Raw genomic sequence first — 24,929 nt, forward strand, 5'->3', positions numbered from 1 at the left:
TTACTTTAAAAATACTTGCAATATTTCCTATTATGAATTTGATAAGAAAGAAAAGGAAATTCTTCAATATTGGGCTTCTTTGAGATATAGTTAAACAGTGTGACTTGCTTGTTAAAATAATTTGTTATAGAATCTCTTTTTTCATTCTTAAGCATGGAAGAAATGAAACAAGATTGAGAGATAATTTTTTATGATTAAGCAATATTTCAATTAAATTCAAATGTGGAAAAAACACGAAGGTGTTCACAATTTTCCTTTTGACACCACAGTAACAACAATGTTATATGATAGAGTTGACCTTCAATTTGAAGCTCTCCTATTTCTTACCAAAAATGTCTAAAAAGTTCTCTGACATTAGGACAATTGTGAAGACCTTTGTTTTTTTCCATGTTAATTTTGTAAGTGAATTTATCATCCAGATTTATTTTTCATAAATGTAATTTTATATTGTACCACCAACAGAGAGGTTTTTAGACCACTTTTGCATGTAGAGACAAAAGAGAGCCTCAAAATAATGATAACTCTGCCATGTAACATTGTTAAGACAGTTATGAAGGAATATGGTTATTTTTTCTACATGTGAATTTTTAAATAATCCTGGATGATAAATGAATTTATCATCCGGTATTATTTTTAATATGTCAGTTATTTAGGCATGAAAAAAACAATTGTTCTAGTTCAAGTTTCTTAATTTAACATAACTGACTTCCTAAAAATTGACTACAGTATATTTGATCATAATTCTAATGTTTAGATCAGCAATTCTTAACCAGTGCTCTGCAAATCTGCCTTAAAAAAAAGGTTGTTTTATTGCATATTTATTCCAATGTATTACAACATATTACCTTATTCATAGCCAATTCCATATTTCTATTTTATTCAGTACAATGAAGTTTATTAGTTTATTGCTTCATTGTTTCCTGAGAATAATAAAGGTGGAATTGAATATCTCAATGCTAATGCTACAGGTAATAAAGTGAACAAATGGTGTTCCACGGCTTCAGAAAGGCCGAGAACCACTGGCTTAGATAGTAACGAGTTGTTTCAATATTGCAAAATAATTCAATTACTGTCATTCTATAGAGATATTACTGCAGTTTTACATCAACAATGACAGATTTTTTCTATAATAGAAACGTTCCTGAATTTCTTATATAAAACATTAATTCTATATGTAATTACAGAACATAATTGTTTAACTCACTGATATAGTAAACGGTAAGATTTTCTGATAGAATTTATTATTTCAATCATAAGACATGATGAGACCATACATGGAAGAAACTACTTTTCTAGCAGTCACACTTAAAATGCAAAACTTAGTACAATTATGAATATATTTGAATACTTGTTGTTTTGAATTAAATTATAAAAGATAAAATTATTTACATTAAAGATTTCTATTTACAATAAAAACAAAATTGATACAAATTTCTTTAAGTATATTAACTGTACATCTTAATTTTTCCTTGCTCATTATATCATTTAGATTTGAACAGTAATTCAAATGAAGAAATTTAGCATTTTCCCCATTTCACTGGGTGGAAATATAAGCACAATAATTGTAGAATATGTTCTACATGTAGAAGGATAATATAGCTGTCACCATCTTTTGACAATTGTTTCATAATATTTTTACAATAACTTGTTGGCTGTGTATATTGCTAATTCTCATAGTCTTTTAGAATGTCAGTTTTAAGTAAAAAAGTACATAAAATTTTTAATACCTACAGAATATTCTCTCATTAGTAAATTAATGATATGCACTAAAATAAGTTTGTGTTAAACTGAAATACTGTAACTCGTTTTCACTTCATCTTTATCATGTAACTTTTATTTCTTTAAGAAAATCTTTCTAGTTTTAATCAAAATACAAACAATGCTATTGCTAATAAATAGCACAAAATATTAGTATCACTACACTAGCAAAACAAAAATATTAATAAATGCACTGAAACTTCTACAGTGACTTTCAATAACAAAACCTTCAAATCCAGAATAAGCAGGAAAGAACCGGTTAAGAGCAGTATGTTGAAAAGTATTTTAAGTTTCCCACTGAGGGTGAGTAGTTTGTGCCTGCCACAAGGGAAAAAAAACATCTGGAGAAATCTTGTCATTCAAATTACATTGCCATAAAGTATATACGCTTAACCTCAACATATTGAATATTTTTTAAAAATTAAAATGAATAGCATAAATATACAGGTATCCTCGGTATTTTTTACTTTAAAAACTAGATTACTTAACTGAAACGTGGCGTGTTTAGTTTCAACTACATTGTAGTTAAGTATTAGTTTAATTACGTTCTAGTGCCTAATTTAGGGTTTAATGTTATGCGGGCTGCTAACATTTTGTGCCCCCCTTTACAAAAATATTTTCATCATAACGTAATAGTATTGTACTTTTATAATAAGAAATTATACAATTTTAGTGGAATTAATTGTAGTAAATTGTTGCAAAAAACCTCCTCTACTTTATCAACAAACTTTATTTATCAACCTCTTAACGTTTTTAACAAAAGAAGAAAAAGTTAAACCAAAAAATGGTCTGCCCTAGGCTATAGCTTTGTCAGCCTGTTTGGTAGACACTGATTACATTATTTGTTGACTACTATTCATTTATTGGTAACAAAATACAATATACACTCATATCTAGAAGTTATACATTTTACTTATTGGATTAAATAACAGAAAATAATTGGTTTATGTAATTTAGAATTTTACGTTTGGAAAAAGTTTTATTCTTTATCAAATTCTACTCGTACTTTAAAACTCATTTTTAAAAACAATTTGTAATTACACTCCTAGAAATGACATTGAATTTATAAAAAAAAAACGTAATGGCTCGTTTTATATGCTGGTTTACCTGAAACAATTAAATCGTAACAGCGAATCATTTCAATATTTTTCTTTTAGAAAAGAAATAATTCAATCGAAAACTTTGCGATATATTCCCATGTCCGCCTGTCCTTCCTTAAGCACCTTTCTACCCACGCTCGAGTCTGACTCGAGCAAGTCCCATAGCGTTACGAAAAATCGGTCTTTTAGGCCCTCCTGGAAAATTTTTTTTTCAATTTTTGGAATGTATTTTAGGTCTTCAAAATTTTTTCCCGCGCGAAAAAAATTTTATCGCGTTTTTAATTTACCGTAATGACGCACGATTCACGCTTTATTGCGTTTGAATTGTTTTTTAATGGGACTTTTTATCAAATTTAATTAATCGTTCTAAAGTTGTAGTGCACGGATTTGACTTCGGTAAAGTTATTTAAAGCTAGTTTCTGATATCAAAAACGACCTCCAATAGTTTTTTAATTTTTTAATTAATAGATTTTATTATATATAAGTTTAATTAAGTCGGGGGTCGGAAATCGCAATAAAAATTTTAATTTTTTAAAAATATTTAAAAATATAGGTCTAGCTAGTATTCACCCTACTTTAAACCCTTCTCCTCCCGAGACGTCTATGAGAATGCCCCGGGAAATACGACTCCAGCTGTGTAAACAATGACTCATCGGTGTCAAATTTCGCAGAAAGGCGAGATAAAGGATGTTAAACTTTGAAGCTTTTTCTTCAAAATTAACGCATTTCTTTCGTTTTTTTTCAGTTTTAAGTATTTTTTTATGCTTAATTAAAAATTCTAAAACAATGAGCGGCTCAAAAAGGGTTAATCTCGAGAATGGAGTTAGGCAGATGAAATTCGAGACAAATGTGGATAGCTTAGAAGCAGGATGCCCAGTTTAACTACACGTGTGCTTCCGGTTTAAACTGGAAATCATGTTATTTCAATTCAAACATTTTTCCCTGATTTTAGATAGATAACTAGCACGACTCTATTGCTAACAAGAAAAGTATTATGTACGGGAGCAAGACACTACTAAGAAAATTGAGAACATTGTGACGATGTCACAATAAATAATCGGTCATTATTATTTGGCTTTATATAACTAGCTATTAACCATCTTTATAGCCTATAGTTAAAAGTAATTTTATTAACAATCAACGAAAGAATTGCTAGTTAACGTTATTTCCAGTTACTTTGATTACATAATCATGAATTAAAACTAGCTGATAAAGCAAAATCAAATTATTTTGTAACTTTATAGGATTACAAAATAGTATTATTAATAATATGTTTTGGTAGTAGATTTTAATCTATTTTTATCCTAAACATTTCAAGTAAACATAGATTTCATTTTCTAATTTTCATGTTTAATGAATGGGAATGAAATGACAAATTTTTTGTAAAAAAAATCGACAAAGTCTTTATTATATATTTAATTAATTATAAATTAATGAGTGAAAAATTAATTATTCACAATCTAAAATTTAAGTAGAAATATAAGGTATACAATTATTTGTATTTTACAAAATCTAACAACGAGTTGCATAACTTTCCTGGCTGTTATAAGATTTTACTTTAAAAAAAAACTTTTATATTTAACTTTATTAAGAACCCAAAGAAAGGAAAAAACGAAGAATGTGATTTCATCTCTCTAATCTCAAAATGAAGACTTTTATAACAGTAATCCTCTGTTAACTCAGAATAATAAGGGGAGAAGGTAGCCGAGTTAGGAAAGTTCGAGTTACATGTGTGTTTTACAGGTAATTTATTACGATTAGCTCTATATACAGTCTTAAGTAACCTACCATGGCAATATAAAATATGGTATCTCAAAGACTTCCGAATATAGAAAACACTTAATTGCTCGTTAATTACAATTATTCTATTTCAAGAAATTTTAAATTACTCTATAATTTTTTGAAATAATTTATCCGAGATATTCGAAGGTTAAATTAACGGATCCCGAGGGTTTACTGCATTAAATTTAATCTTAATAGTAGGTTCGACCATAAAAATAACTCTCACGTTTATCTAAAAAAATTGATAGAACAGCAAAAACTGATTTTAAACTATAAACCAGGTTTCTCGATTTTTATATAGACTAATTACTATTATATTTTATACTGTTAGAATGAACTGAGAAATAAGACTCAGTATCTAACTTTACAGTAGTCATTAAAAAATTCAATGTATTTTACGGTATCTTGCTCCTAGTTTTCCTAGTTATTATTTAATGCTTTATTGTTACAACGCAATTGTTGATCATTTACTCTGAATGTGAAAAACGATATACATGGCATTAATAATGAGTTATATATTGCTTTTCTTTTCAATATTTTTACCTTTATCCGAAAGTGATGAATTGTCACATTATTTAGCTTATACACTTCGCATTGTAATGGACTGTGAGGCCGGTTATGATTTAACTGAACCAGTGATAGCATTTTCTCCATTGATGTTCATGAGAGCTGTGGCTGTTTTAAGAAGAATTCAAAATGGTGAGGGTAGCGGATAATACTTTCTATTTTGCATGAAACCTAATAGATTAACCATTTTATTTCAGCTTATAATTGCATTGACTTCAAAGTTTATCCTGATTTTAACGCAACTGATAAACGTTCTTGGAAGTTCTGTGTGTTAGGAGTGTGCAGTATAATGGGGGTATTTCTCTATCATTCTCAATCAATATTGTGTAATTAATTTTAATATTGCTATAAATATCTTAACACAGTTTTGCAGGTGTCCTAAATATATTTCTGGTGAAAACTGTGATACCTTTGACAGAAAATATTGGTTAATTTATTGTATGTTAATGTGTACAGAGAAACCATCATTAATATGTTTGTGTGATTCATATTTTTATAAAAAGTCTGTACAAAGTAAGTATTAATTATCAAATTCTTGCAAAAATTGAATAAATTGAATTACATAGAGTATTTAAAATTATTATAATTTTTAAAATTATTTAGCCAGTATATATTGGTACGATGAAGGATTGGAGTCTGCTTACAGACCAGCTCCTCCTGATTTTAAAGAAGATCCTCCTCTACCCGAACATTTGAAAATTGTAGCAGAAATAATGGGTAATTAAAATATAATTGAGGATATTAATGATAAAAATCGTTTTAATTATTGTAATTAATTTATAGATGATATTCAAGATTATCAAATTAATATGGAAGGTTATAAAGGAACGGATGGCATAGGAGATTTAGGACCATTCACTGGTAATGCTATACATATATATAATGAGTGTGTGTGTTATTTTTAATAAAATTAATGACTATACCTAGAACGATATATTGCATTTTCAAGTACTTTATTACTATTTTTAGTGAATGGTAGCAAAGTGCCTGAAAATGCTATACATTGTTCTTGCTACAAAGTATCTATCTCATTAAAACTGCAAAATTGCTATAGATTATTATTTTAATTACAGTATATTATATTTTCAGGTACTTTACCACCATTGGGTAAAGCAACTAAAGAAAAATATATTCCTACTACATTTTCTCGATTGCAATTTTTCACAACTAAAGCATTAACTTCAAAATATTTTGTCACGAAAAAAATACCAGAAACAACAACAAAATCTATATCTAGTACTATTAGTTACAGAAGTACTTTAATACCAACAACCACAAAAAGGTAAATTAACATGTTATCGCGCTTTGGAGCCACACTGTATTGTGACGAATTATTTCTGTAGGAAGAACATCAAACGATCTTTATTTTAACAACTGCCATAGTCGTGTTTTGGAACTTTTTTCTCATCTTCAAATGAGCCATATTGAAGAGGGAAGGAAAGTTTCTAAAAATCGTCTTCTACGGCAATTGATGAAATTGCCGTAGAAGACGAGAAAATAATGATTTGACGAAGCAAGCGATGATATAGATTGATATAGCTTTCTACTGAAATAATTCGTATTTTATAGAAAAAGTTCTCAATTTAATATTACATTTCTAGTCCTACCATAAAAACTACGTCTACTGAATCAAGAAGGCCTCATGAAAAAACTATCGAACACGTGACAACATCAAGATACAAAAATAAAACGGAACACGGCCCATCAGAAATAAGTAAATTAAATAAACAGTGTCCGCCATACTGCACTGCAATTCCTGGTCCCAAAGGACAAACTGAAACCGAACTGCTGTTCACCACTAAGAGAAATTATATTTACACTATTGGTAAAACATGGCCTTCGGGAAAATTAGTAAAACACAATTGCCTGAAATCAATTAACAGAAATGGTAATACAAAAAGGAAATCTTCAACCGCATAAACATTAATGAGAAAGTAACTTTAAGAACTGCGACTTTTTCAGATTTCGAAAAGGAAGAATTTGATATTGAAACAAACGAAATACCACAAGAAATGAAATACGAAAACAAATTTGTTTATAATACATCAGATACTGATCAAATTGACGCAGGTTCGGCCGAGGAATACTCCGAAAATGATGGATACGAATATGGAGACAAATATGCACAAATAAAATCGGATAGAAATAAGAACGACATCCGATACAGAAAAGAAAGAAACGAATTTCATTATTTTAACATTAAAAATAGCAGTTCTCCATCAAATCATATCTGGTATTATAATTTTATAACGTTATTCATTCTATATTTTTGTGTAATTCACCTTTAAACAATCAATACGCCTTCAAAATTATATCTATGTAGAAAAATTTGATTTGAATAAACTTATCATTTTTTTTTATTCTTTAATTTGTTAGTATTTTAATAGAGCTAACATTTAAAAATATTGCATACACAAGATATAAAAAATTGAAATACGCTTTGCGATATCTTCTAAAATGTTTTTCATCTTAGACACTTTGCTCTTATCGCCCAGCAAACAACTAAGAAGGCCTTTTTCTGTGTTGTGAGTTCGGCTATTAGAAGCATCCGGATGATGGAGTCCGTCATCAAACCGAGTCGTGAAAATTTGAGCAGATTCCGGCTGATTTTCACTGTTTGGATAGGAGATTCGAACCCGGATCTCCAAAATAACATAGTGGCGCCTATACTGTTGCAGCCATCCAGCCGTTTAATGTGTTAATTAAGCATTTCTTTTACAATACCGTCGTGATTTTAATTGACAGGCTTACAGCAAGCAAATAGAAGTTCATTTAATAAAACTGTTTTTGGCAATTAAAAAAGAGCGAGATCCGCAAAGATTCACTTAAAATTCCTTGTATCGTAGAATGGTTTTATTTTCAATGAACGATTCGGCATATCAAAGCTCCCTCGTTGTATATTGTTCCTGTTTCGTATATTCATTATATTATAACCCTATTTATTATTATGAGTTTAATTTATTAACCTAATTTGAATGCCATGTACAGTAGTGATCGGACACTCAATCTATAAATAAAAGTAAATTTAAATGGTTTAGATTCGACGATTCAAATTTGATATTATTTATAAAAATATTTTTTGAACAAAATTAATATATAAACTCGAAATATAAATAATAATAAAGATTCCTTAAATTTTGGCTAAATAATACGGTAACACTAACAAGTGTTTATTTAAAATTAAATATCGATGACGTAACACGAGCTTCGAGTTATCGAACCAATGAGAAGATCTGTCACATGTAGCGTAATGGCGGCCGAAGTCAACTTTTGATTCGAATTATGAAGTCGAATGGAAATTGGTATTGTTTTTATAATTATACCAATTAATTTCCACGACCGAAGGTATGTCCTCTACAATTCTCGAACGTAATATAATCGAAAAACCTTGATCTTTTTTAATGTCAACACTTTTAAAATGCGGCATCGGATAAAATATAAATGAAAATTTCAGGTAGAGCCTGTAGTTATTGACAAGTAAACATCTCTTTTCAAATGGCAACTTTGAAGTCTCCTCGACCGACTCCACGTTTTTTCAACGAACCGCAGACTTTTTCAACTAAAAAGGTTAAGAAAATTTCTTTATTTTTATTCATTTTTACAATTATTTCGTTTAAATTCAAATTATTCATTTGTGTCTGTAATTGACGAAAACGTGTTGAAAAAAATGTGTCAATTACAGAATGAGACAAAGTATAGAAATTTAGGATTTGTTATTTTATTTTATTATTTTTTGGTGTTTTAGATGAAAATCATATATTTTGGCCTTTGATTATATTATTAAGCTTTATAAAACTTTTTAAATTTTTAGAAAATAAATATTTGTAAACAATTTTAAAAGGATTTAAATCATAATTTTGAAATTTGCAAGTTATTAACAATGGTGAATCATGATTAATTTCCTTTTTTTATTTTGTGATATTCAGATGTAATAAAACATGACAAAAACTTAATTGTAGTGGCAAAACAACATGGTTTTCCTAGTTTCTATAATTTATCTTTCAAAATAAACTGTTATATTGTTACTTAAAAATATGAAATTTGTATGGTGATTCTGTTAAACTTTTTTGGGCGATACGTGTACTATGCCCAAATATCTGGTGCATTAACAGTTTTAAAAATTGTGCAGTTAATTGATGCGATCTTTCTCGCAACTTTTAAGGTTTTTACCATAAATTTTTCTTACGTGTTTACTTTAATATTTTATTACTCGATGGACCACCAGAATTTGACTTATCGTTTAAATGAAAATTATCGAAATTAATGTTCTTAAATTTGCTATTTCCAAATGTAACAAATATTTCTTAAACAAGTTATTGTTCATAGTACAGTTCATAAGTTTCAAAAGAAGGTTTATATAAGAGAAAACACCAGAAATAATTTTTTTATTTAAAATAGACTCCATTACAGTTGATACTGCTATGATCTGTTTTCTGATTGTTGCTTCACTGTTGAAAATTTCTTTTCTATATCTTTTATTATCCTCTTTTACATTGCTGCTGTTACAGAATTTATTAAAAATTATTGGCAAATTGCTTTTTGTATAATAACAGAATTGAAAATATCAAAAACTGTAGTTCTCCACATTTTACAAAACAGAATATGGGTGATGATATGAAATAGTTATAAACAATTCAAACAAACAGTTTAATATATAATAATACTGTCAAACTCAAAATTAACTATACATTATTCCACTATTCTAATAAATATATTTAAATATCAAGTTCAAATTAATTAATTTGTTAGTCTGTATATGTTTGATTTGTTTTACATGTTTAGCAACCAGTTTAACAAATATTTCATTCTATACTCTGGATTTATTTATATTTTTCACTTTTAATTATTTTTTCATTTGAAATATAAAAGCTGTCATATGTTAAAACTGCTACATTCAATGATATAATATCAGTGACAGTGACAATTTTATTTTCAGAAAACATTTTTTTTTTTTTTTTGTGCTTTTTAATGTAGAATGATAGTTTCAGTGAAATTTGAATATGAGCATCCAATCCTCAATTTCATTGTATGATGGCATTGAGGAAGTGAACTCTGTACATAATTAGGATTTTTTGGTACTTTTTGGTTAATGGGATGCCAGAAGACCATTGCGAAAGACTATTGTGTTTACCAATTTAGCCCATGTGACTGTGCCAGCTTCGAATATCCCACTTGATTGTTTGTGGAGTACTTGACGTTATACAGTTTTAAGGGGTGTGGGGGGCTTGCTCTCATTTGGGCATTGAGGTGCGAGCAATAGTTAGTACTGAGGCGCATGTCTATATGTGAACCATTTAGAATAGGCAGTAGTATACTGATACGTGTTAAAAACTGACCATTGGAGATGAATATCTCACAAAGGTTTAACAATTCTGAGGGTGATGTGAAACCCTCCATTTAGAGGGTTGAATCTTACCCATTGCTATATATATATTGGCTGGTTTCCTGCTAACTGAAACATACCAATTTTTTTTATACACTTTTTTTTTCTTTATTCGTTTTATCTGTAAGTTAACAAAACATATATTCATGCAGTTGCATATAATCATCATCATCATTAGCTTCAGCTTATTCTGCCATTTCAAATTATGGTGTAGCCTCCCTTACATAATAGTCCATCATTTGTGCCCATGTTTGCCTATCATTTGCTTCTCTCCACCATGTTGTGCCTGCTTGTTTCCTTATGTCATAGTCCCATCTTAAGTATGGATGTCCTTTGGGTCTCTTGATTCCCCGTGGATACCACATTGTGATTCTTGTGGACCATCTGTTGTCAGTCCTCTTTGCCAGATGTCCTGCCCATTGCCATTTGAGAGATTTAATTCTGTGGATCACATCAGTTACCTCGTTCTTTCCCTAATCCACTCTATTTTTTTGTGATCTCTCTTGGTTATTCCTAGCATGCATTGCTCCATTGACCTTTGACAACTTGGAGTTTCACTGTTATTTCTTTCTTTAGTGTCCAAGTTTCACATCTGTAAGCCATGACTGGTAGTATGCATTGATCGAATGCTCTTTTCATCAGGTGGATTGGCATTTTAGACCTGAAGATTTCAGAATTTTATCTGAATGTAGACCATGCTAGTTTGGTCCTCCTGTTGATTTCTGGAAGTAGTGAACCAGATTTGGATATTACTTGTTCCAGGTATATATATTCAACTACCATTTCTAGTGTGATGTCATTTATTGTTATTCTTGACTGTCTACTAGTTCATTGTACATGACTTTTGTTTTTGCCAAGTTCATTTTAAGGCCAATTTCATTGCTAACTTTGTCTAAATCACTGACTACTACTTGTAGTTCTGCAGATCTTTAGCTATCAGGCTGATAACATCAACAAATCTTAGATGGTTGAAGTGTTCTCCATCTGTAGATATACCTTTCTTCTTCCAGTCTGTTTTACGGAATACATTTTCTACGGTTACCATGAAGAGCTTGGGTGATATTGAGTCTCCTTTTTGAANAGTTACCTCTGTTCTTTCCCTAATCCACTCTATTTTTTTGTGATCTCTCTTGGTTATTCCTAGCATGCATTGCTCCATTAACCTTTCACAACTTGGAGTTTCACTGTTATTTCTTTCTTTAGTGTCCAAGTTTCACATCTGTAAGTCATGACTGGTAGTATGCATTGATCGAATGCTCTTTTCTTCAGGTGGATTCGCATTTTAGACCTGAAGATTTCAGAATTTTGTCTGAATGTAGACCATGCTAGTTTGATCCTCCTGTTGATTTCTGGAAGTAGTGAGCCAGATTTGGATATTACTTGTTCCAGGTATATATATTTAACTACCATTTCTAGTGTGATGTCATTTATTGTTATTCTTGATTGTCTACTAGTTCATTGTACATGACTTTTGTTTTTGCCAAGTTCATTTTAAGGCCAATTTCATTGCTAACTTTGTCTAAATCACTGACTACTACTTGTAGTTCTGCAGATCTTTAGCTATCAGGATGATAGCATCAACAAATCTTAGATGGTTGAAGTGTTCTCCATCTGTAGATATACCTTTCTTCTTCCAGTCTGTTTTACGGAATACATTTTCTACGGTTACCATGAAGAGCTTGGGTGATATTGAGTCTCCTTTTTGAATGCCTTTGGTTGTGGGAAATTCTGGAGTCTCATCATAAATTTTCACTTTAGCTTTTGCTTCTCTGTATATGTTGGCTAGAGTTTCTATGTATGGTTTGTCAATGCCTTGGTTGGTTATAGCCTCTATTAATTCTCTGGGTTATATGAAGTTGAAAGTCTTTTCGAAGTCAAAGAAGGCCATTGCTAGTTGTATTCGATATTCATTGGTATGGCTTAATAATTCTCTATGTTTGTATATGATCTATTGTACTGAAAACACTTCTAAAGCCAGCCTGTTCCCATGATTGTACAGCATCTAATGTGTTTTTTAATCTGTTGTTGATAATCTTCGTAAATATTTTGTAAATAATTGGGAGTAAGCTTATGAGTCTATAATTTTTAATGTCCTCTTTGCTGCCTTTCTTATGGGTGAATATTATATTTACACTGTTCCAATGATCTGGTATGTGTCTTGACCTTAGTCATTCTGTGTATTTATTTGCCAAGATTTTCCATGTCTTTCTGCCAGCATATTTCAACATTTCAGCTGTTATTCCGTCATTACCACCTTACCATTTTTCATAGTTTTGAGCACTGATTCTATTTCTTTCGTTAGAACTTCTGGGATGTTTTCTTCATTATTAAGTGCTTCTTCTCCAAGTGTCTCTGGGGCTTTGTATAATTCACTGTAAAACTTGGTTACTTCTTGAATTATTTTATTTCTGTGTGTGGTCCTGGTGTTTTTGTTTATCTGTGCAATTATTTTATTTCTTCCCCACAATTAGTGCTCTTTTTATCGTTTTATAACTTTTTCTATTTTCATTGCATTCTCAATCAGTTGTTCATTGTATTTCCTAATATCTTCTGTAATCTGTTCCTTAGTGCTTTACATAATTCTTTGTATTCTATCCTCTATGTATTAGTACTTGCTTTCATTTTCCATTTGTGTTTTAACTGATCTTCAGTTTTGTCGGACAGTTTCATGTGTTCATTTTTTTGCTGCAGTCCTCCTATCGTCTTAGCACAGTCGAGAATGATTGTCATAAGACAATCATTGGCGACTGTGCTAAGCTATTGACTTGGTCATGTAGACTTTCGTCTAGTGCCCTTTGATACTGATCTGAGTTTTCCATTAGGTTATTGATGTTGATTCCTAATATTCTTGGTTTTTTGACTAACTTAAGTCTTTCTAGTTTTAAATCAAGACAATTCTCAATCTGACTAGTCGATGGTCACTGTCTGTTTGGAATTTATTAAGAATGCTGACATCTTTAATTGTGTGGGTCTTGTTGGTAAGAATGTAGCCAATTTTGTTCTTAGTCACTGCGTTTGGTGCTTCTGATGTCCATTTCCTGTTGGGGTTCTTCTTGAAGAATGTATTTGATATATACATGTTCTGGTAACTTGCAAATTGCACCAGTCTTTCTCCTGTTTCGTTCCTTTCACCAAATCCAGTTGCATATATTAAATTATTGTAAATAATTANGATCAATTTGAACTTAAATTATAAAGGTTTAAAGAAAAGCGTCCCAAAGTAGAAGGATCTCCCCTAGATGAAAACCTATTCCAGGAAATTGGTTTGCTACGGGATTTGATTTTGAATGAAAGAGATGTAAATAACACACAAGACATATGCAATACATACTAAATAATAATTATAATGAGTTATTTCTAAATGTATTAACTGTGTTAAAACTTTTCTTTGCGTTGCCAGTTACTATAGCAAGTGCTGAGCGCTCTTTCAGCAAATTAAAATTAATAAAGAATTATTTCGATCCAGCATGTGTGCAGAACGCTTAATGCAATTGCTATATTAAGCATTGAAAAAGAAATTGCAAAAATTACAATTTTCCTTAAGTAATTCATGTATTAGCAAGAACAAAATCACGCTTTAAATAAACATGAATTAATATATGTTTGTGTTTGTAATTTTTTTTATTTTACAAAAAATGTAGGACCCAAATAGTTTCTTGCACCCGGGCCCCTTTATAGAGAAGGCCGGCCCTGACAGACATACACCACCATCATACAGAAACAACCCTCGAATGTTATTTTTTGTATTTCTCGACGTTTGGAGGTCCCGAATACGAAAATGGAAACCTCATAATGTACCCTTAAAATGGCCACCTTTCGGAAAGGCCTTTTTAAGGGTAATTGGCCCTTATTCGGGCATTACAGACTCGGAGAAAACACGGAAAACTCTACGCGACCAGGCACCAACCCACCAACGAACTCCCAGTGTTCGGGGAACGGAACCGCTCGGACACTGGTGGGCGGTAGGAATTTAGAAGAGATAGAAATTGTAACTCGTTAATGACGTTTTTCTATTTGCACCGTAATAAATAAAATCTAACATTAGTGTTGATAACGAGATAGCTGGATATCGGGCCTACAGAAAGTCGACAACATTCGTTGTAACGAACACAACTTTGAAATTTCGGGAATTAGTAGACCTATTCTCTGAAGTCGATTTCGACTAATGATTTTTCGGATAATCGATGCTCTAAGGTAAATTATTACTGTAGCTTCAAAAATTCTTATATCTGTATTAATACCGAATGAATCACATAATAGACGTCACAAATATACATATTTTATACATAATATAACGAGTAAAATGTTTTGAACAACTTTAATTCGTAAATTCAATTTCGAAGAAAAAGAACAACATTCATAAATGTAAATGAAAAAATACGGTATTTGGTAAAAGTTCCTTTAAAATGACAAGACGAAATCGTCCGGATGGGAACGTTTGGTCACCCACGTTCCTAAACCCGCATTTTGAAACGCTTCTTTCAAAATCTTTTTCGCTGCTTGATGATCGAGGGAAGATCGTTTCCAATCCAAATACGACTCGGGGTTTCCATTCGACCGTCCATCGGACACATTCGGAACTCTGTCGCATAAATTCCGAAAGCGATAAAAGAGTGCCGCCTTACTCAATCTGGAAATGTTTCCACCCGGTAATTTGCCCGTACTTGGATTTATAATTTCCGGTGTTTTAAATTCGACCGACCAATTAACGACGGAATCCGGAAGATTGGAGGAGTGGTAGTATTCGGGCTCTTTCACCCAGCATATTTTAGGTTTTCTTAAACGATAAGGTTCGGGCAATATCTGGAGCGATTTCTCGAAACGGCCCCACATAGCTCTGAATATATATCCGGGGTAAATTTCTCTTCCGATAATAATACTTTCCAGATATATCGGTTGTATAAAATGACTAAGCAGCGAGCCTTGAATTCCCAAAACGTTCCACGAGGCGATTTTATCGGAACACGACAGGGTGGTAAATTGCCGTTTGTTACGTTTTATTACTTCCACCGTTTGAATTCCGTCGTTACTTTCGATATAAAAAGATTCCTTTTGGAATTTATTTTTCCACCTCAAAACTCCGTAAGCGCCCCGCTGTAAAGATCGACCACTAAACTCTTCGGGGAAACACATTCTCGCATCACCACACGGTGGTTCGCTAACGTAAAGATGAAATTTTACGTCGGGTTTGAGTCGGTAAGCGGGCGTTCCGTCGCATTCGATAAAGATCGAACGGTTCTTCCGTCCGGTGGCCATCGATTCTAATTGTGAATAGAGAAAACTTGTCAAACATCTTCGTACGAGTACTTCGGCGTGACAATCGTTCAAAGACGTACCGTCCAAACTTACGTCTTTTCCAACATCGTCTTTTGTGCCGGCGCATACGGCAATAATTTCCATCTCCGAATCGCGGGTCATGGCGATTCCGGCCAGTACATTCCGTTCGGCGTAGTAACCCGTTACTTTTCGAAAGGTTTCGCCAATACCGCCGCATATTCTATTCGCCACCGAATAAAGGAGTACGTATTTCTCGGGCAAAGGTTGCCGATTCGTATTATTTTTCGAAAAATTGATACCGTACAAAGCGTACAAAGCCGATTCGGCAGCCGCGGCTTTGGCTAATTTTTTGCTTCGACCGGAGCCTTGGAATATCGTGTCGGCAATTTCGACGCTCATCCTGAACCTCTCCAAAATAACCGACTCCTTTTCTTCTATTAAATTAAATTTTAAATCCGGATGAAGTTCGTATAATAGCGCAACCGGATTTCTCCCCTTCGAATCGGTGTTGGTTACGACCCAATCCATTTCCTCGGAATATTCGGAGGACATCTTATCTGTTTGGCTTCGGAGAAGTCGAACTCGGTCAAAGTAGTCGACGTTCTTATTAGGAATATCTGTCGAATTACGAACGTAACCGAAAGCGGCTAATGCATTCTCCGTGGCTGCGTGTTTTGCCATTTGTTTAGAATGACCTTGGCCCGTGAATTCTTTATTATCGATTTTAATAGTTACCGTAAATGTGGGACGATGCGCCGGCCCTTCCATTTCCGTCGTAAACTGAAAATCGGGTTTCAATTCGTTTAATAGCCTCGAAGCATTTCCACGGCTGCCGGTCGGCGCTTCCGATCGTCCATCCAGCGAAGAAATGTCTTTTCTCTTTAACAATTCTGTCGAATTAATGTCGAAACCATCGCCGGCTTCCATTTTTATCTTGCAAATTTCAAAATACTGCCCGAAATTAAATTATTTTTATGTTCGAAATATTCCAGAATGTTCGATATAAACGCTTTCGTAATCCTTGATCGTGTTGCCAACCAAAAATAAAACGATAATCTTTATTGTTCTTATTGACTTTTTGACTTATCCTTATATATATTTGAATCTTGAAGTTGCTTATAAATAAAAACTTAAATATTAATATAGTTTAATTTAAACGGATTGGTCGTATTAGGTGGAAATATTCTCACGCGGCTGCCGCCGCATTTTGTGGTGGCGTTAGCGGAGTCGATTGATATATTGGTCCTCGCCCTATCCTCTCCAGCGGTTATTATTGTCCTAGCTGCAACCATCAGCTCTCACCCAACACCCCTTGAAATCGGGTCACGTTGGCATCAACATAAATGAAGAGGCAGACCAAGCCGCTAGTCACGACACTCCCATCGGCTTCTGGTGGAGACCTTACATGGCACGCCACCTCATATGCCAGATGCGGGAATCGATCATCCGCAACTACACCGATACCTGGCCTACCATTCATCGGGGAAAAGGTCGGAGATGGTCGCGACCTTTTCCCCGAAGACCTTTTCGCCCCTTGGATATACCATCACGTTTCGTCTCGCCACACAGAAACCCTATTGGCTAGACTTCGTACAGATACGGCCCCCCTGAACAACTTCCTCTATTCTCGACGCCAAAGCGCCTCGCCAGATTGCCCCCACTGTGGCTCGCCAGAAACTTCTGCACACTATTGGCTTGTCTGCCCGAAATACACACGGGCCCGCCAAGAGCTAGGCCGTCTTTTAACCGTGGACCTGACGATCGTCCGTACCTTAACTCCTATATACTGGCCTCATACCGACCTTCCTCCTCGCCAACATATCGAAATCTTGGAGCGTTTCGTTCACCGCACCAACCGCTTTACCTAAATTCCAAGCGGAGTAATTCGGAGAAAAAGCCAATAGGCTAGAGTCTCCATATTAATAAGATAGAAAGAAAGAAAGAACAAAGATCGGTGGCAGAGTGAACTCCGTCCCAGCACTTCGCGTGACCAGTACCTAAACACTGGGAGTACGGTCGTGGTTCGCGCCTCGCTCGGACGGGCTGGCCGTTTGGAGTTTTCCGGGTTTTATCTACGTCTGTAACGCCTAAATAGGGGCCAGTTTCCCTTAAAAGACCTCCCGGAAGTCGTTATTCCCGCGCGTAATAGCCAATTACTAATACTATCCACTGAATTTTCACTTTGCACGGAGCAAAATAACCGTTGTAGCTGACGCCCAACTTGTTATAACCAATATTGGTCCTTGCGTTATTCTCTCGAGTTGCCAATAGCTGGCGTTAGAGTCGCACTATGTCGAGAAGAAGTTGGTTTATCTAGTTAGTTAGTAGGTAGATTTCGAGCATTTTTGTAACTACAGTAGGCCCCCTATAATACGGTAGATACGTTCCGTTTTATATTAATTCCATGTTGTACTAGTCACTTAAATACACGAGCCAATCACAGCTCGGCTCGTGTGCAGTTTACGGACTACGGCTGTTTGAAAGGTTTTCTTTCATAAAATTACTCGATTCTAGACTAATTCGACTCAACCTTTCCAAATCACGTATAATTTTTTGGGAATAATCCGTATAAACTACGCTATAAACAAAAAAATTGTAGGATTACTTACCGAGTGCGCACCGTTCGACGACGCCATTGCTTAAGCTCGTTTTCGTGGCGGAGCGGCGCATCGAACGGCTGGCGCGTGTTTTCCGATAAGTTATTTTTCTGCGAAAAATTCTCTGAACTTTGGAGACATCATTAATATAAATATAACTTTTATGGCCGTTAATTAATTAATTAATAATAAATGGTTTTTAGTAGGTCCGCCGCTCGTTTAAACTCGACGGTTTGCGCAATATTCGCTATTGGTCTAGATTCGACCAATCCTGTGGCGACACGATTCGGCGATGACGTTTTACCGTATTATACGAGTCTCTTTTAGCGTGTTTACACGAATACGATCGCAATTTTTTCACCGTATTATATGAACCCGTTTTATAGGAGGTGTACTGTAATTATAAATACAAGTTAACTTAAAATGCGACTAAATATAAAATTACATTCGTCTTTATATTAACGCAGTTATGTTATGAGTAATGGAAAGATTCACACGAAGATACGTACCTTTCCTACAAGCAAAATTAAATCATTACGAACGGCTCTCGATAAAATATGGCCACGAATAAATTCCCTTGTCAAATAATTACGAGCATGGAGTGACTTGTATGCCTTCGTCCGATCCAGTGTGACAGCGTTAGTTGTTAGTTGTTAAAACCTAATAATTTACGTTCTATAGTTGGCCACGTGGTTAAAACGTTGGATGAAAAATCCATTTGTTTCATTTCGTATGGATCCCATCCGATAAAATAAGTTTTCTCTTTATATTTTATCAAATCATTACCTGTCAAATCGGCTGCAAAACCTGGTAAAATTCCTTTCTTTCGCGTTGACATAATAGTGATCGAGCGAGATAACGCGAAATCAGTAACTAATATGGCGCGCGCTTCTTTGCGCAGTCTCCGTATATGTGAGCGGAGTCGTGTGACGTCACGCGCACCCCTCTATAGAAAACTGGTAAATATTTGACGAAGACGTTTGCGCGGTGCACCAACGAAACAGTATTTAAATCTTACATTTATTAAACAATAAAACTTTTACTGGTAAATACTAAGTTGGCGCCTTTAATCGCTTATTTTCTGTTGATAAGGATAAAAATAGCCTTAATTCTATAGGGGTTTGCTACCGGCGTCTAATGTTTCTACGTTGACCTATTTACATACAGGGCCGGCCATCGGGGGGGTGCGGCGGNTATTTCTTAAACAAGTTATTGTTCATAGTACAGTTCATAAGTTTCAAAAGAAGGTTTATATAAGAGAAAACACCAGAAATAATTTTTTTATTTAATATAGACTCCGTTACAGTTGATACTGCAATGATCTGTTTTCTGATTGTTGCTTCACTGTTGAAAATTTCTTTTCTATATCTTTTATTATCCTCTTTTACATTGCTGATGTTGCAGAATTTGTTAAAAATTATTGGCAAATTGCTTTTTGCATAATAACAGAATTGAAAATATCAAAAACTGTAGTTCTCCACATTTTACAAAACAGAATATGGGTGATGATATGAAATAGTTATAAACAATTCAAACAAACAGTTTAATATATAATAATACTGTCAAACTCAAAATTAACTATACATTATTCCACTATTATAATAAATATATTTAAATATCAAGTTCAAATTAATTAGTTTATTTGTTAGTCTGTATATGTTTGATTTGTTTTACATGTTTAGCAACCAGTTTAACAAATATTTCATTCTATACTCTGGATTTATTTATATTTTTCACTTTTAATTATTTTTTCATTTGAAATATAAAAAAAAGCTGTCATGTGTTAAACCTGCTGCATTCAATGATATAATATCAGTGACAGTGACAATTTTATTTTCAGAAAACATTTTTTTTTTTTTTTTTTTTAATGTAGAATGATAGTTTCAGTGAAATTTGAATATGGGCATCCAGTCCTCAATTTCATTGTATGATGGCATTGAGGAAGTGAACTCTGTACATAATTAGGATTTTTTGGTACTTTTTGGTTAATGGGATGCCAGAAGACCATTGCGAAAGACTATTGTGTTTACCAATTTAGCCCATGTGACTGTGCCAGCTTCGAATATCCCACTTGATTGTTTGTGGAGTACTTGACGTTATACAGTTTTAAGGGGTGTGGGGGGCTTGCTCTCATTTGGGCATTGAGGTGCGAGCAATAGTTAGTACTGAGGCGCATGTCTATATGTGAACCATTTAGAATAGGCAGTAGTATACTGATACATGTTAAAAACTGACCATTGGAGATGAATATCTCACAAAGGTTTAACAATTCTGAGGGTGATGTGAAACCCTCCATTTAGAGGGTTGAATCTTACCCATTGCTATATATATATTGGCTGGTTTCCTGCTAACTGAAACATACCAATTTTTTTTATACACTTTTTTTTTCTTTATTCGTTTTATCTGTAAGTTAACAAAACATATATTCATGCAGTTGCATATAATCATCATCATCATTAGCTTCAGCTTATTCTGCCATTTCAAATTATGGTGTAGCCTCCCTTACATAATATTCCATCATTTGTGCCCATGCTTGACTATCATTTGCTTCTCTCCACCATGTTGTGCCTGCTTGTTTCCTTATGTCATAGTCCCATCTTAAGTATGGATGTCCTTTGGGTCTCTTGATTCCCCGTGGATACCACATTGTGATTCTTGTAGACCATCTGTTGTCAGTCCTCCTTGCCAGATGTCCTGCCCATTGCCATTTGAGAGATTTAATTCTGTGGATCACATCAGTTACCTCTGTTCTTTCCCTAATCCACTCTATTTTTTTGTGATCTCTCTTGGTTATTCCTAGCATGCATTGCTCCATTAACCTTTCACAACTTGGAGTTTCACTGTTATTTCTTTCTTTAGTGTCCAAGTTTCACATCTGTAAGTCACGACTGGTAGTATGCATTGATCGAATGCTCTTTTCTTCAGGTGGATTCGCATTTTAGACCTGAAGATTTCAGAATTTTGTCTGAATGTAGACCATGCTAGTTTGATCCTCCTGTTGATTTCTGGAAGTAGTGAGCCAGATTTGGATATTACTTGTTCCAGGTATATATATTTAACTACCATTTCTAGTGTGATGTCATTTATTGTTATTCTTGATTGTCTACTAGTTCATTGTACATGACTTTTGTTTTTGCCAAGTTCATTTTAAGGCCAATTTCATTGCTAACTTTGTCTAAATCACTGACTACTACTTGTAGTTCTGCAGATCTTTAGCTATCAGGCTGATAGCATCAACAAATCTTAGATGGTTGAGGTGTTCTCCATCTGTAGATATACCTTTCTTCTTCCAGTCTGTTTTACGGAATACATTTTCTAGGGTTGCCATGAAGAGCTTGGGTGATATTGAGTCTCCTTTTTGAATGCCTTTGGTTGTGGGAAATTCTGGAGTCTCATCATAAATTTTCACTTTAGCTTTTGCTTCTCTGTATATGTTGGCTAGAGTTTCTATGTATGGTTTGTCAATGCCTTGGTTGGTTATAGCCTCTATTAAATCTCTGGGTTATATGAAGTTGAAAGTCTTTTTGAAGTCAAAGAAGGCCATTGCTAGTGGTATTNGGTTTGTCAATGCCTTGGTTGGTTATAGCCTCTATTAAATCTCTGGGTTATATGAAGTTGAAAGTCTTTTTGAAGTCAAAGAAGGCCATTGCTAGTGGTATTCAATATTCATTGGTATGGCTTAATAATTCTCTGTGTTTGTATTCAATATATGTTCTATTGTACTGAAAACACTTCTAAAGCCAGCCTGTTCCCGTGGTTGTACAGCATCTAATGTGTTTTTTAATCTGTTGTTGATAATCTTCGTACATATTTTGTAAATAATTGGGAGTAAGCTTATGAGTCTATAATTTTTAATGTTCTCTTTGCTGCCTTTCTTATGGGTGAATATTATATTTACACTGTTCCAATGATCTGGTATGTGTCTTGACCTTAGTCATTCTGTGTATATATTTGCCAAGATTTTCCATGTCTTTCTGCCAGCATATTTCAACATTTCAGCTGTTATTCCGTCATTACCACCTTACCATTTTTTAATTCTGTGGATCACATCAATTACCTCTGTTCTTTCCCTAATCCACTCTATTTTTTTGTGATCTCTCTTGGTTATTCCTAGCATGCATTGCTCCATTAACCTTTCACAACTTGGAGTTTCACTGTTATTTCTTTCTTTAGTGTCCAAGTTTCACATCCGTAAGTCACGACTGGTAGTTTTGAGCACTGTTTCTATTTCTTTCGTTAGAACTTCTGGGATGTTTTCTTCATTGTTAAGTGCTTCTTCTCCAAGTGTCTCTGGGGCTTTGTATAATTTACTGTAAAACTTGGTTACTTCTTGAATTATTTCATTTCTGTTTGTGGTCCTGGTGTTTTTGTTTACCAGTGCAATTATTTTATTTTTTCCCCACAATTAGTGCTCTTTTTATCCTTTTATAACTTTTTCTATTTTCATTGCATTCTCAATCAGTTGTTCATTGTATTTCCTAATATCTTCTGTAATCTGTTTCTTAGTGCTTTACATAATTTTTTGTATTCTATTCTCTATGTATTAGTACTTGCTTTCATTTCCCATTTGTGTTTTAACTGATCTTCAGTTTTGTCGGACAGTTTCATGTGTTCATTTTTTTGCTGCAGTCCTCCTATCATCTTAGCACAGTCGAGAATGATTGTCATAAGGCAATCATTCTCAACTGTGCAAAGCTATTGACTTGGTCATGTAGACTTTCGTCTAGTGCCCTTTGATACTGATCTGAGTTTTCCATTAGGTTATGGATGTTGATTCCTAATATTCTTGGTTTTTTGACTAACTTAAGTCTTTCTAGTTTTAAATCTAAGACAATTCTCAATCTGACTAGTCGATGGTCACTGTGTGTTTGGAATTTATTAAGAATGCTGACGTCTTTAATTTAATTGTGTGGGTCTTGTTGGTAAGAATGTAGTCAATTTCGTTCTTAGTCACTGCGTTTGGTGCTTCTGATGTCCATTTCCTGTTGGGGTTTTTCTTGAAGAATGTATTTGATATACAGTAGAGCGTCGGTTATCCGAAGGAATTCCAGTCGACAAATTAAAATTTTCTCCAGTGCTGTGGCGCTGTAATCTTTGGCTATGTCTTGGACTACTCAAATATTTTACGTTTTTGATACTAAATTAACTTCTGAAGTATAATTTTTTATTGTTTTTATATTTTTCAATATATTTATTTTGTTTGTACAAAATAAAAAAATAATTTTTAACGATACAATAGTCTATGTTAGGCTTAACATCGACGAAAATTCAATGCGAAGCGACATGCAACGGAGAAAAGTTTCAACACAGGATAAATTAATATATTTTTTCGTACATAATTGGTTATCCGAAAAATAAGTTATCCGAACAACCCCAGTCCCCAATTGATTCGGATAAACGACGCTCTACTGTATACATGTTCTGGTAACTTGCAAATTGTACCAGTTTTGTTCCTTTCACCAAATCCAGTTGCATATATTAAATTGTTGTAAATAATTAAATCATTCTTAAGTGTTAATTGCCATAATAAACTTCTAATAATAATTTAATAATTAAACTCTGTTTACAGATGATCCTAGTTGAGGGAATAAAAATTGTCAAATATTCCATTTTTCAAATTAGAAAATAAACTTCACAATATTTTTGTCTAAAATAACAACACTATACAATTTTTTCTAGACTTTCTACACTCTTTCATAATGTAATAACACATAGAAGTATCTTAAATGAGTTTTAAATAATCACTTCAAGACTATTCTATTATTTTTATTTTTTCAACTATTGAGCTTAAACTTACTGTAACCTTGACTTAGATACATAAATATGTAATTATCATTCTTTTATTAATAGCTATCTTGTGTTTCATAGAGAGAAAATTTTAAAATGAAATATGCGTTATCATCATCATTTAGAAATTCAGAACATTTTAGTAAAATCATATATAAAACTATTGTTGTATTTACTTGAATAATGTGTGCACTTCCTTTTTTAAGATACTGGTTTAAAAAAAAATCTAACCATGTTNATTTTAGTAAAATCATATATAGAACTATTGTTGTATTTACTTGAATAATGTGTGCACTTCCTTTTTTAAGATACTGGTTTAAAAAAAAATCTAACCAGTTTACCAGTTTAATGTAATGCATATTTTACAAATTTTGCTATTTTATGGTTGTGACACAACAGCATGGTTGCTCTTGCTGTTTTGTAGCATTCAATATTGTGGCTCTCAGTTTATAGTATTAAAACAAAAATACTGAGAGAAAAAATATTATTCATATATCAGATAAAGATACATTACTACAAATTGCAGATAATGTTAGTTTATAATAAATTAACTTATTAATGAAACTAAGAGATGATATACTGTCGGTCTCAGATATAGATTTAATTTACTTTATTTAGCTTTATTTTCACAAAATTAGCTGCACATAAACATTTAATATTATTGCTCATAACTATCAA

The 24,929-nt window shown here is 33.1% G+C and overlaps 3 protein-coding genes across 3 annotated transcripts in view; 2 read left to right on the top strand and 1 right to left on the bottom strand.

Moving 5' to 3' along the window:
- The first annotated feature begins 5,097 nt into the window (after window positions 1–5,097).
- LOC111634348 lies at window positions 5,098–7,504 on the top strand. Its single transcript, XM_023379103.1, has 8 exons — window positions 5,098–5,339; window positions 5,405–5,502; window positions 5,573–5,720; window positions 5,811–5,924; window positions 5,991–6,068; window positions 6,297–6,489; window positions 6,809–7,095; window positions 7,170–7,504. The coding sequence occupies exons 1-8, from the start codon at window positions 5,135–5,137 to the stop codon at window positions 7,493–7,495; spliced, it is 1,449 nt and encodes a 482-aa protein (XP_023234871.1). The 5' UTR covers window positions 5,098–5,134; the 3' UTR covers window positions 7,496–7,504.
- Window positions 7,505–8,393: 889 nt separating this feature from the next.
- Window positions 8,394–24,929, top strand: part of LOC111634334 (membrane-associated tyrosine- and threonine-specific cdc2-inhibitory kinase-like) — a gene marked incomplete at its 3' end in the record, with an annotated part of 49,969 nt that continues 33,433 nt past the window's right edge. Inside the window, exons 1-2 of the mRNA XM_023379088.1 lie at window positions 8,394–8,552; window positions 8,662–8,774. Coding sequence (XP_023234856.1) covers window positions 8,703–8,774 — 72 coding nt within the window. The remainder of the gene's footprint in view (window positions 8,553–8,661; window positions 8,775–24,929) is intronic.
- Window positions 14,890–16,893, bottom strand: LOC111634340 (double-stranded RNA-specific editase Adar-like). The gene has a single exon (XM_023379096.1). It carries the CDS (start codon window positions 16,792–16,794, stop codon window positions 14,992–14,994), a length of 1,803 nt encoding a protein of 600 aa, XP_023234864.1. The 5' UTR covers window positions 16,795–16,893; the 3' UTR covers window positions 14,890–14,991.

This window comes from Centruroides sculpturatus, unplaced genomic scaffold, assembly GCF_000671375.1.
Source record: "Centruroides sculpturatus isolate CEXI.00-Female unplaced genomic scaffold, Cexi_2.0 scaffold848, whole genome shotgun sequence".
Classification (NCBI taxonomy): domain Eukaryota; kingdom Metazoa; phylum Arthropoda; class Arachnida; order Scorpiones; family Buthidae; genus Centruroides; species Centruroides sculpturatus.